This window comes from Anopheles nili, chromosome 2 (genome assembly GCF_943737925.1).
Source record: "Anopheles nili chromosome 2, idAnoNiliSN_F5_01, whole genome shotgun sequence".
NCBI classification, from domain to species: Eukaryota; Metazoa; Arthropoda; class Insecta; order Diptera; family Culicidae; genus Anopheles; species Anopheles nili.
This window is the reverse complement of record NC_071291.1, coordinates 65085721-65098106: the sequence shown is the minus strand read 5'-3', so window position 1 is coordinate 65098106 and position 12386 is coordinate 65085721. Positions and strand designations below refer to the sequence as shown.

General features: G+C 49.7%; 1 protein-coding gene across 1 annotated transcript in view; it reads left to right on the top strand.

Moving 5' to 3' along the window:
• The first annotated feature begins 2509 nt into the window (after positions 1 to 2509).
• Positions 2510 to 12386, top strand: part of LOC128720340 (MAP/microtubule affinity-regulating kinase 3) — a 37394-nt gene continuing 27517 nt past the window's right edge. Inside the window, exon 1 of the mRNA XM_053814006.1 lies at positions 2510 to 3820. Within this exon, the coding sequence (XP_053669981.1) occupies positions 2510 to 3820 (1311 nt within the window). The remainder of the gene's footprint in view (positions 3821 to 12386) is intronic.

Sequence of the window (12386 nt, the reverse complement as noted above, 5' to 3'; positions counted from 1 at the left end):
TTGTTTCGGCCTATCGTCTGTATGTCTTCTACCCTGCTCTGTAGACACACGTTTGTTCGACGTTCTCTGAGGTGAGTGAGTCGCTTGGCTCGCGCACATGTAGAAAGTTTCCCGCCGTGCGATGATGGCACCGAAAATCTGTGCCACCAACCAGAGCCCCGGTACGCGGTACGTCCTGAAAATGAGGTCCGCGTTTGGGACGGAAAGCAGAGAAAGTTTCTGAGTGCGCCACAACGAGACGTGCTCGATTCTGCACCAGAGTTGGAGCTGTTTGCTTCGCCACAGAAGTTTTCTTATGAGCTTTTTTGCGTGCGTGTTGATTGCTCTAGATTTTCTTTCTACTCCGTTGCTCTTTTGCTCGACAACGCTTTCGCGAAAGTGCTCGGGTTCGAAGGATGAAGTGGAATACATTCGCGGTCACAAGAGCTGCTTGTTCAATTAGATACATATAGTTGGGGCTCGGTGGGAGCTTCGAGAAGTTTATGCCGCTGGGAAAAACATCTAATGATGCGTGTTGTTACAATCGAATACGCGTACAAAGGCCGCCTACTGAGAAATGGGTTTTCCGAGCGCCTAAATGTCGTATTTTCTGTGCCAATAGCTCAACGCGCAAAACCGATAAAGTGCCAAGCGATAACTTCAGTGCGATAGAAAGCACGTGTTTTTCATGGATTTCTATGACATTTTATTAATAGCCACATCGCGACCTTTTTCCATGGGATCCGATAAGAAAGAAGGGAAATCTCTAACCCGGGCGAAAACTTTCGATGTAACAATTTTGTGCCCTCACTTGTTCGTATCGAATCAGGATCGTACCAACCAAGCGCACGCTTGCGTTTAAAATGCTCATCAATTTCCGTCGACTTCGGACCGTAATAAAGAACAATATTTCCTCCCGAAACCAAAGCCGGCGAAACCTATACCCGTATCCACGTGGATTAATTTCGGCTTCGAAGGCTTTTAACTTCTTTCGTTTCTCACTGCTCCCCTGGCAGCACTCTGAACGCAGTTGGGCGTTCGTTCTTGTTGTCGCATTAGTTTTTTGCTCGACAATTTCAATCATTCATCCTCCTCCGTCTGGTTCCCTCAACCTACCTGTTGGCCAAGCCCTCTAGCATCTCGATTTCGGTTTGCAGAAAAAAAAACCGTTTTGTGTCACGTTTTCCGAGCGTCGCATCTTTTTTTTTGTCTCCCGTCTCGAACGAGGTTGTTTTACAAAACGGTATGCGCGTGATCCCATCGATCGGGTGAATGAGCTTGTAAGAGCGCTCTTTTGCACGCATTATGTGGTGCTGTTTTTTTTTATCAAAAGTTTTGAGAGATGAGAAGAAATTTGTTAAGAAAGTTCAGCTCAACAGCTGATGCCCAGCAGCTCTATGGAAAGAGCGCCAGCAGTTTTGGCTCGCACGATTTTGCTTTTGCTTTTTTGTAACTTGAAAACGTTACGATAAATCGTAATTAATCGCCTAATACGGTACCGCAGCTTCTGGCGTGTTTTGTGTATGTTGCTCAAGATGCTGCCCACTGTTTCGACCATTATTTGGCAGTTTTTTTAGCATCCTATACGTCTGGCTATTTGGTGAAGAAGAGAAGAAACAAACGAACCAAGCAATCGGTCACGATCCTGTGCCAGAACGAAATGGTGCATTGCTGTATCCTGCCAGCTCGCCGACCGGCTACCGTGGGAAGGATACGTCCTTTCGATGTCGTTTTGCTCTCTCTTCTCCGGAGCTTTTGTGGTTGCGCAATCATTTGCGGAGGATAACGAGCTCAATGCAATGACGTGTTTGGTGCAGCGAGCAGAAAACGTACGACCGACAAGGACAATAATAATCATACATCCGCTCGCGACGTCACGCGAGGGTATAAAGCAAATAAAATGAAACCGGCGTCTTAGGGTGGGGAAATACTGGAAATCCGTTACCCTTTTTCCATTGTACGTAAGGAAGAGGCGCACCCTACTTTTTGTGTGAGTGCATTGTTCGATCGGGCCTGGAGGAACTGAAATGTGAAACTTTTCGGATGTGCGAAGATATAATAGACATGAATCAGAGATAGTTCTTGCGTGGACACATACACAAAAAAATTCGTTTTCCATTGTGCCTGGTAAGGGAACCTTTTCTCATGATGCTTTCTTTCGTTGCGCTGTGAAGTGTGCTCGTGTGAGAGGAAAAATAATACAGAAAACAGGAAGCTGACCCTTAGCGCGTGAAACGTACGAAGGATAACGTGTGGCCAGTAGTGCACAAGTGATACATTGCTCACCATGTGAAGGTGTGCGTCAACGCCGCGAGTTTCCATTTGAGTGAAAGTATTTATCAAACACCCGAGAATTGAACTCCGAACGAAGAACCAGAGGTGGGAAAAATTTCCTTGGTGTGTTTGAGGTCCTTGTGAAAGACGGGTCCGTAGACGTAGTGTGTGTGTGTGAGTGAAGGGTGCGTGTTATCCTCCCAAACACCAACAAAGACGAAGGATAACGAAGTGTATATCGAGCGCCAATGACGCTATGTGCGAGGTCGCGACCCTGACCGACAGCAGCAACCATCAGCACCAGCAAGGAGCAGCAGTACTCGTCGGCATCATGGGGCAGACATCGTCCTCCGGGACGGCGGCCAGCAATCACAACAACAACAACCACCTGCAGCAAGGGGACGGCGGTGGCCGTGCCCGAAAGAAGCTGTACCATCGGCACAGCTCCGTTCAGCCATCGCTCGCCAGCATTCGGTTGTTGAAGAAGGAAACCTCACTCACGGTGGGCAGAAGCGAATCGAAGCGCGATCCGGTGTTGTTGCAGAAAGCTCGCACTGAGAGCCGAAATATGGAGCATTATGGGTTGGTGTTGGCAAATGGTGGAGGTGTTGGTGTTACGAATGGAGGCGCCAACGTGGCAGCAACACCGGCGAGCAACGAGTTAGCGGCGGCAGTCCTGCTTTCGTCGGGAAGTGCCGCTGATGTGGACCGATCGGTACCATCGGTTGCGAGTGCGAATGGTGCGAGTAGCCGGGAGTTTTTTAAATCCGGAGATGATACGTATCACCGGACGGATTGTTGTTATTACCGTACGATGGATAATGGCTATCATAAGCTGCCTTCGGATTCGTACCATAAAACAACCGAGGGTTGCTACGTCAAAATGGCCGACGGAAGCTTCCGGCGGCTCGATTACACGCCTGTCAGTACGAGTGATGCGGAAGAGGACGGTACCGGGACGATAGCACCAGTTCCACCAGCAGCAGCCCCCGTTCAGTACCGAGTGCGTAATCCAATGATGAAGTTTCTTCGACGCTCAAAATCGCACACACCCGCCACGATCGCGCAGTTGCAGCGCGAAAAGGAGCAACAGAAAGGCGTAGGGACAGGTCCACAACACCACCGGCTTAGCACGATCCAGTCAACGGAACCAGGTGATGTGGGACGGCAACAGGCGGCAGTTGCTGCTGCGGCACTTCTGCAACACGCCACCCACCAACATCACCACCAAAAGTCGGTACCTTCGTCTGGTCCGCTGCTGGTGCCGGCTTCATCACAGCAACAACCCACCGCTCAGCAACAGCAGCAGCATTCCCATTCCCATCATCATCATTCGCATCATCACCACAACCACGCGCATCCACCGTCGGCGTCCTCGATCGTAGAGCAAACGGGTGCGACGAATAAGCAGCCGGTTGTAACCGCTGGTTCGGTTCCGAATCATCAGAATCGGCGCGTTATGGTGACGATGATCGACGGTGGGCTGCCGGTTGTTGCCAAGAGCAAGCCCATCCACGACAAACCGAAGAGTGCCAAAAGCCGCGTCCAGGAGGTGAAAAGGGACAAGGTAAATGATACGCGAAATTGGTGAGCCAAGGGAGGCTTTTTTTTCCTTTTTCTTTGGGGGGGAATAAGAGAGAACGTCATGTCTTACATTACGTCTAACAGTTGAGGGAAAAAGTCAACCTCCCAAACGCGTCCTTCTAATATATTTGTCCAACAAATTGAATATCAATTTCTCGAGAAACACCAACCATTTTGGAAATGATGGCCTCCCTGATGGTTTCAGGTTGCCAAACGCCATTTCCATCGTGGAATATTAGGAGGAGAAAGGACCAAAGTGATCCATTTTAATGCCAGCCCACGGTAGGCTTCCATTCGAGATGAGTGGAGCTTAATATAGCATCTAACGCGGGGAGGGATCAAATATCTCATCTGCCGCAGACTAAGGTCGACCAGCGGTGTGTATAATTCCACTGTCAAGAAGTCATCTGTCACCATTTGGGATGTGAACATAATAATTAGAGTAATCGAACCAAAGTCTGACAACTACTCCAACGAACGTTTGATGATGAATCGAACATATTAAACTGCTGGAATATGGGGTGGGTTATTTACAGGAGCTATTATATCTATTTTAGGAAGCCAATATTTTTGTCTACTATGGTAAATACGCTTGAGAAACTAATTAACAAATCAGCTTTCAACGAGGGAAGGTGTAGAGATAACACATGAATACCATTTCCGATTTGTTAGGCTAACAGCAGATTCAGCATTAACGCTCATCTGATAATTTCATGCAGATACGTCTGCTGTTAAGCGAAATATCATAATGGTCCGTTTAGACGCTTTTAATGTAAATCAAATATATCTCTCCTCCTCGACTACATCAGCCGCTTTTAAGTTCTCTTTTGCTGTTAGGATTGATAATTCGCTCCTAATGGGGATGTTTTATGGGACTATAAAACAAAAATCGCTCCTCGCTCTCACACACATCTGTTCCACGCGTGTGTGGCCACTCGTCAATTGAATTGACCTTGAGCCACGCCACACCACACAAATCGGATCTTAATCCAATCCTCTCCTCTGATGGCCACAGGGATCTTGAACTCCATCCCCTCCCGGTAGCAAGGGAAAAGGGCCAGCTTGGCGTGGCTGTAAGTGACGCACATTCCCTCGGTGACTAATCCACGTGGAGTGGCGAGAGCGAGAAAGCGAAGGTCTCCGGGCTTTTTTTTTCTAAAGTAAACCATAAACGGTCAACCCACCGGAGGTCCAGCTTTGGCACGCGAGCCTTTTTCGGTGGATGAATATGTTAGTGTTATTTTCTAGCTCGTTATCTATCTTTTAATACTTTGAGACTTCACCAGCTGGTCGTACGAGCTAAAAACGGCTGGTTATGAAATATGAACCTCGGTTTCATCCCTCGGTGCTGCTATGTTTTACTCGAGGTACTTTCGGCGCGGTGTATCTGCGTGCGGAGCAATCGATATTCATCTACCTTTTTGCTCCGTGGGGTGGTGATGACAAATGCACCTCAAGTAGCTGCCACCCAACTCCTCCAAAAACCTTCCTCGATATCTATTTCCAACAGCCTGGGAACGGTGTATTCGTGAGCTGGTTCTGTTGGTTTTGGAGTACTTCGAGATTGGAGTCTCCGATCTCTAAACCCTTTTTTCCACCGATACCAACACCACGCCCATGCGTGTGTGTGTGGTTTTTTTTCTCACACTTTCTATTCGATTGGGGGAAAACACCCCTTCAGAGCGCCAAACCACCCCCTAGACACTCGCACAGGGGAGGTATGTGTTGCAGGTGATAAGGCACACGATAACGCGTCACGGCGTGTACCAGTGATCGTGCATGGAAAACGCAATTTTCCCAATCACTTTCGCGTGAGCCCCCGCTTCTCTCACCCCCTTCCCCGACGGGGGTTGGAAATATTTGTATGTGATATTATCGACACCACCCCGTGCGTGCGTGTGTGTGTCTCGGTCTCCTCGAACGCGCGTGGTAAGTGTGTTGCTCAGTGCAGCAACACACCGCACTCTGCCCACCCCATGTTCGGTAGTCGAATGTGAGTGTTGGTGCGCTGCTCTAGTGGGTCCCCCGTCCATCGGTGGCGGCAGAGTAGTAGCACCTTTTTTTTCCATGGGGTCTGGTCCCCCCATATTATGGAGCCGTCAGTACAGGTTCGCGTTTCTTCTCCATCGCACCGCTTTTTTGTTTGTTGTGCCCTCATAATTTGTTTGCTCCACTGGTGCAGTTTTCACTGCCCCCTCCGAGGAGCCATTTGAAACTAGCCGGGTTTTGGGGGCATGATTTTGAACCGTGGGACCCCAAAAAAGGTACCGAAAATAGAGCGCTCCCGGTGTTGCGGTTGTCGCATTTGTGCCTGGTTAACGATCGATCGTGTCCTCGGAAGCTGTGCCATTAGTACGATTGGTGCGTTTGCCACCAGGGAACGCAAGGAACAAAGTGCGTCTTTTCGATCCACGGCGACAAAAAAACCACAAGAGGTCTAAATACACCCGAGTGAGATCGGTTTGCAGCGTGTTGCTAAGTGTCGCTAAGTATCCATCAACCGCACGGCGAGACGTGCGCGTGTGAGATGAGCTCATGAGCGTGACGTTCGCACGCATCCCGATGCGCGCGCGTGTGTGTATGTGTGTGTATGTGTGTAAATTTTCGTGCTTCTTGACAGCGCAAGATCCAACCAATCCGACGACGATCGCATAATGTCCCACCGTCCAAAGAGTGTGCAGTTTTCGTCAAACACACCTTTCCCCATTCCCTTGAACTCGCGAAAACGACATTCATCACATGGCTGGCTTCTTGTGGATCAGCTCTCCTCACGTAACCGGCTTACGGTGTAGGCGAGGAAGGTGTTGTCCCTCACACGCGAAGGCCACCTTCTTCCCCAAAATTGTGGGGAAGCAAAGAAATCATCGTGTAATGACGTTCGCTTAGCGAATAATAATCATCCATTTGTCAGTTCGAGTTGCCTTCCAACAGCAGCCCTCAGCAAGGGTTCACTACTCAGCGGGCTTTTAAATCTTATCTACCCGAAGGTGGCATTTACTGACATGATAAGATAAACCAGAAACCGAACCGCTAGAGGGCGCCACTCGGACGGTGAATGTTCGTAGGGGTTTTCTATTCCAAGGCAGGCTTGCTTGCGGTGTGTTTTTGTGATCGGGTCGCGTGTGTGTGTGTGTCCTGAGGTGGATATGCACCAGCTTTGTGTAATTATAACCGTCACGAATGTGTGTTCTGTGTTTGTCTCGCTGTCTATCTGTGTCAACCTCCTGTATATCTATGTTTGCCAGTGACGTCTATGATCGCTACACCCTTTCGCAAGCTTCAAATTGTGAACGGAAAAAAAACGCATCGTTTCCGGTGGAGGAACATCATCCTTGCTCGGGTTCCAGCCACATCCGTACGGCGTAATGTGATCTCTGACCATCTTTGATCTCCCTTCCAGCGAGAGAGTGAGCAAGTTTGAAGACACCAGCGGTACTGACGACAGCGCCAGCAACGGGTTCAGGTGTACCAGCGGTGGATGCGGATGTACACGCTAGTGTCCTTGTGTGTGTGTGTGCGCTTTTTTTCGTGTTCTACTCGATCTAGTTCCGCGGAAAAGATAGGAAAAAAATAATAACAACTAGAACAAATAGAGGCTACCTGATAGACAGTTGCATATAGGCGCACACTCGTGCAATTGACGTATGTGTGCATTTGTGATCGCATGAGTCAGAGTAGCTCCAAGGGTTGCTGAGTGCTGACTGCTGGTGTGCAAGCTCCTGCTGGCCTGGTAGGCCTCTATGGCCGCATTCGGAAATGTGCTGCTGCGTTTCAAGTGGCAAGTGTATGTGTGACGGAGCCCGAAACTCGAACCAGCTGAACTGATAAGAAAACAACCCCCCCGATTCACGCGGTCTCTCCACAACACACGCTCGTCAGAAAGAGTGTGCTGCAAGAAAAAGCCTAGCGCAGTTGATTCGCGGTGCTGTTGTGCGCAGTGTGTATCCAGAGTGGAGGCCTGCCTGTGGGCTGAAAGTCGCCTGGTAGCAGTGTCCTTGTGTCCCACCATCTGTGTGTGTGTTTGTGTAGGAAGTAGGACTGTAGTGTAGGAAGACCCAGTGGGCGCTGGTTTCCCGCTGGTCAGCCGCGCAAACGCACCATGAGCACATCGAAGGAGTTCGAACGGAACGAGGCTATACGCAAGAGCATCCGGTTGAAGGCCCCAGCCAAGATGGAGGTGGTGGCCACGTCTCCACCGGTCACATCGCCCACCGGGACAAGACGCCCGGCTTCACTGGTGACCTCGCCGTTGTCGACACCCCGCTCAACGACGATGGTGCTGCGAGAGCGCAACCTACGCAATATGGACGCACTGGACACGACGCCAGTGCAGCCTCAGCCGCAGTTGCGCCACTTACAGCGACCGGTACCGGCTGTAAAACCGGTGATACCTTCACCGGTGGTTGGTAGACGTGTTGAGCTGCGAGACGGGTACTCGCTGAAGTTGAGCGACATTACTCGACCGGAAGCAGCATCACAGATCGCTAAACCCGACGACGATACAGCAGGTCCTGGCAAGGATGCTAGCGAGGGTGTAGATGAGCTTTCGCTTTCCGTGCTGCAAACGCTCGAGCGCCAAATCAACACGATGGAATTTGACGAGCGCATGAAGCAACGGCGTGATCTTCTACTACAACCACCCGGTTCCGCAGGATCACCTGTTATGGTGTCACGTCGCCGTGATGCGCGACCTGTGCATTATGGCGAGCTGCCGAGTCTCCTGAACACCGGCATCAGCGATGTAGCCACTGGGAATGGGTTCGGCTATCTAGAACGAGACGATGGTGGCGGTGCAGACGTCGATAGCGATGATGATCTACTAAACGCACGCCAAAACGCGTTCAAACGCGGTGAAGAAGGCCGCAGCTCAACCGGAGGCGCGACAGGATACAGCAAAAAGCCCAAGGCAACGCGCGTTATCAACCGGACGGTGTCGGATACGAAGAATGCTGAGGTGGCCGTGAAGACGATACGGTTGAAAAAGCTCGCCCCAAAACCACCCGCCGGGGTGGGGATGAAACCAACCACCACCGGGACGACAACGTTCGCTTCTCCGGCGAGTGAAAAACGAGACATTGGGTTGGTGCCGGTGATTCCTCGTACGGGATCGTCTACCGGTAGCACTTCGACCACTTCCTCGTCGTTGGGAAGTGGGGGTGCGGTGCAGGTGGCGGGAAGTGTGGTCAACACGAAACCACCACCTCCGGCGATCACAACCGAGAAGAAGATCAGTGCGGAGATGTTGAAGCAATTCGCTGCTCAGACACAAAAAGTGCAGGTAAATTGCACCGAATGGTGGTGATGGTGCCGAGGATCGAGGATTTAGGAGTACCTGATCAGCTGCTTGTCAGTTACAGTGCAACTTCAAGATGGGGGAGGGACTTAATGTGACTGCTTGAGTGGGGCTTACGATCGTTCTTCTTTCACGGGCTCGTGACTCAGCAAAGCTCTTGAGTGTCGCTGCCTTTTTTTTAATACTTTATCATCGTTGACAACGCAACTACTGGTAGATCTGTGAGAAACTTGACAGCAGACTCAGTATACGTTTGGTACATCAATCTCTCTACATCTGTATCGCTACATCGTAACACATCCACCACACTATCGCGCGGCACCCTTCGCTCGGTGGCTATGTGTGTACAACATTTAATGAAAATACTGCTATCGCGCAACGAGGGTGAAACTCAAACAACATGGCGACAGTTAGCGGTGTTGACGACGTCTCCGTGTTTGATCCCAAAAGGTGTACCGGTTTCTGCAGCCCCCGGTGTAGGCATTATCGGTGTGTGCCTCCCTCTTATCGTTGGGTGTCGCTTGCCGTCAGTCTGACCGATAAGATAGCGGACCTATTGCGCGACCAAATGTGCCGCGAGCTACTCATGATGTGCTAGAGAAAAGACCTCTCATAGCGCAGCAGAAGCACCACTTATTTGTTAGAAAATGGCATGAAAGCTACCCACACCCAAGGCCTCTAATAAGTACCACCCTGGGTGGGAAAAGTCGAATGTGGGACTTTTACCAAACTCGCGAACAATTTATCGTCGTGAACGGAAAAGACCCGGCGTTAACGCGAAATTTGTGGCAAAGGTCAACTTCACCACATCGCCACTCTTGCTGTCGATGTGAGGGAGAAAATTAGCACGACAAAACTCCCTCAAGGGAGTACCATCGTCTAGCAACTTTGCCGCTTGGACGATGGAAAAGGGCCTCCTTCCCGTAGGTGGTTCGTGATCGATCGATCACGCCGTGTCGGGGGTTGGTTTTAATTTCCGGAACCTCGCGAACCTTGAGAAAACTAGCAGAGAGTAATCGCGCATCGTGTTTCGGTACGATAATTGAACCTGTGGCATGATATCTTACGGCAGCGTCGTCTTCCCAACTCCAGACGCGACACGGAAGGGGATTATTTTCCAATTTTTAGCTGCACTAGCAGTGGGAAAGGTTATGCTTTTATATAGAGAAAATGAAAGGATACGATTTTTTAGTGAGGCTAATTTGTCTGAGCTCATGCCGCACTCCAGTAAGCTCGTGCTAGCCAGCGGTTATGTAGAGACATCTAATGCGACCAGGAAGCTGGATATAACTCTGCTTGTTTACATCAATCTGTAACAATAAACCATAACCAGCGCAGGGAAGGTTGCTAAGAACGAGGAGGGAGTTTTTTCTGTTGTTTTTCCTTGAGGATTTCCAAGATATCCCTGTCCACCTGAGCACCGACCAACAAGATGTGCTTCTTTTTGCTCCTTCAGCGCACCTTCATGCGCTGTTTATTGCTCATTTAATTTGCTCCAACTTCCTGCCAGGACGAGAAGCTGCGCGAAAGAAGGACAAACGAATACGGAAGCTCGTAAAGAAAATTGAATGAGCTCCGGGCGCTGTATTTTTACGATGTAGAATTATGTAGTTTATGAGATATCCCCCATCGGGCTCCTTAAGCCAGCGAAGGATCGAGATATACGACTCCCAGACTCCCAGGACATTTGGCCATCGGCCAGCACCGGATGGATGGCAGGGTAAACGGCACAGGAATAAGCCTTCCTTTACCGTTCTCCAAGACGGTCCTTTAGCTGTTGACAATTTATGAGAACGTTCAACGGCGCCTTGGCAAATAAAAACTCGCTCACAGTGCGATCCACATCTTTATGTTGCGCTCTAATACGAGCCGCATGTATTCTATCCGCGGAAATAGCCTCATTTTCGCCTCACACGCGGTAATGAACACAGGCGATCGTTTTAACCTCTCGGTAAACGGTCGGAAAAGGTGCTGAGTTAGTGTCGCATTCCACCATACGATGGCTTTGTTCATGACGCGAATAACATCCTCCGGAGGCCCCTATTAGGTATGATATCTGAGGCTCGCGCTCTGAATTAGTTTAAATCGCCATTGGTGCAGGCTCGCCACAGCCACATTTGAAAAGCTAATGACGACGCGGACTCGGACGGAAATATCGATGCGAAACGAGTCGTATCGGAAGTGAAGGCTCCATATCCGGAGACCATCATCCGGAAGGTATTGAATAGGCACTAATGAACCTCTCCACCAACCAAGTTATCCAACGTCCATCGCTGTTCACACTCGTGCCTGCAAGTGTGTATGCATAAGCCAACGCAGGTGGCTTCCGCTCCATAAACACGACGACTCTCTGCTACTACTAGAGATCCGATCACACCGCCCCCAAGGACGCTTGTACCGGCTTAAATGCAGTTAGCTGGTCGGGTTTTTGAGCGGCCGGTTTTTTTTTTCAAGGTGATCCACTCATCGGCCGGTAGTGTACAATCGCCAATTACCTTCCCGATTAATCTTTCCGTCGGTGCATTTCCGTTATGTTGCTTGCATTTGGCTGTAGAGGGCTAATGTTTTTTTATTATTTTTTTTTTTGCAAAATCCCTAACCTTTTGACGGATCACTGTTGAGAACCAACAAACCCCCACTATAGCATCTCAAACACAATGCTCGATCGGTGGAAAACTCATTACCTTCTGCACGTTGGCGGGAACAGCTTGGAATCAACAGAGCTGAATTCGTAGCATTCCTCGTATTGCGGATTTTAGGTTATTTTTCTTACCGTCTAAAACCCTGCGGTGGAAAAGATTTAGGACCGCCCATTGCCCTTTACGATTGTTTCGTGTGTAAATTATCCTCCGGCGAGCCGGACTGCCATTTCTGGGAAGTACTTCCCACATACGCACGATCCGAAACGCTCGTAAACAAAAAGAAAAAAGATACCAAAGGTGGTGGGCCCGGTGTGTGATGCCACTGATGTTACACTTTGCGTATTTTTAGAACTCTGTACTCTCTGTATCCCATCAGCATCATCCGAGGAGTAGTGAGTAGGTAGAGTGAAACACGCGTGCACCGTGTGTACGGCAGCACCTTGGCAGTTCTATTTTACAGATAGCTTCAGGTCGTTGTTTTTTTTGCTTTCCTTTGCTATCCCATTAAGTTCCTGGCCTAGGTTTTTGCTGTTTCGGTTCTGTTTTGGTTGCACTCTGGGAAAAGGTTATGCCTATTATTAAAGCTGTACACGCGTACGGGCCCGGCGTAAGAA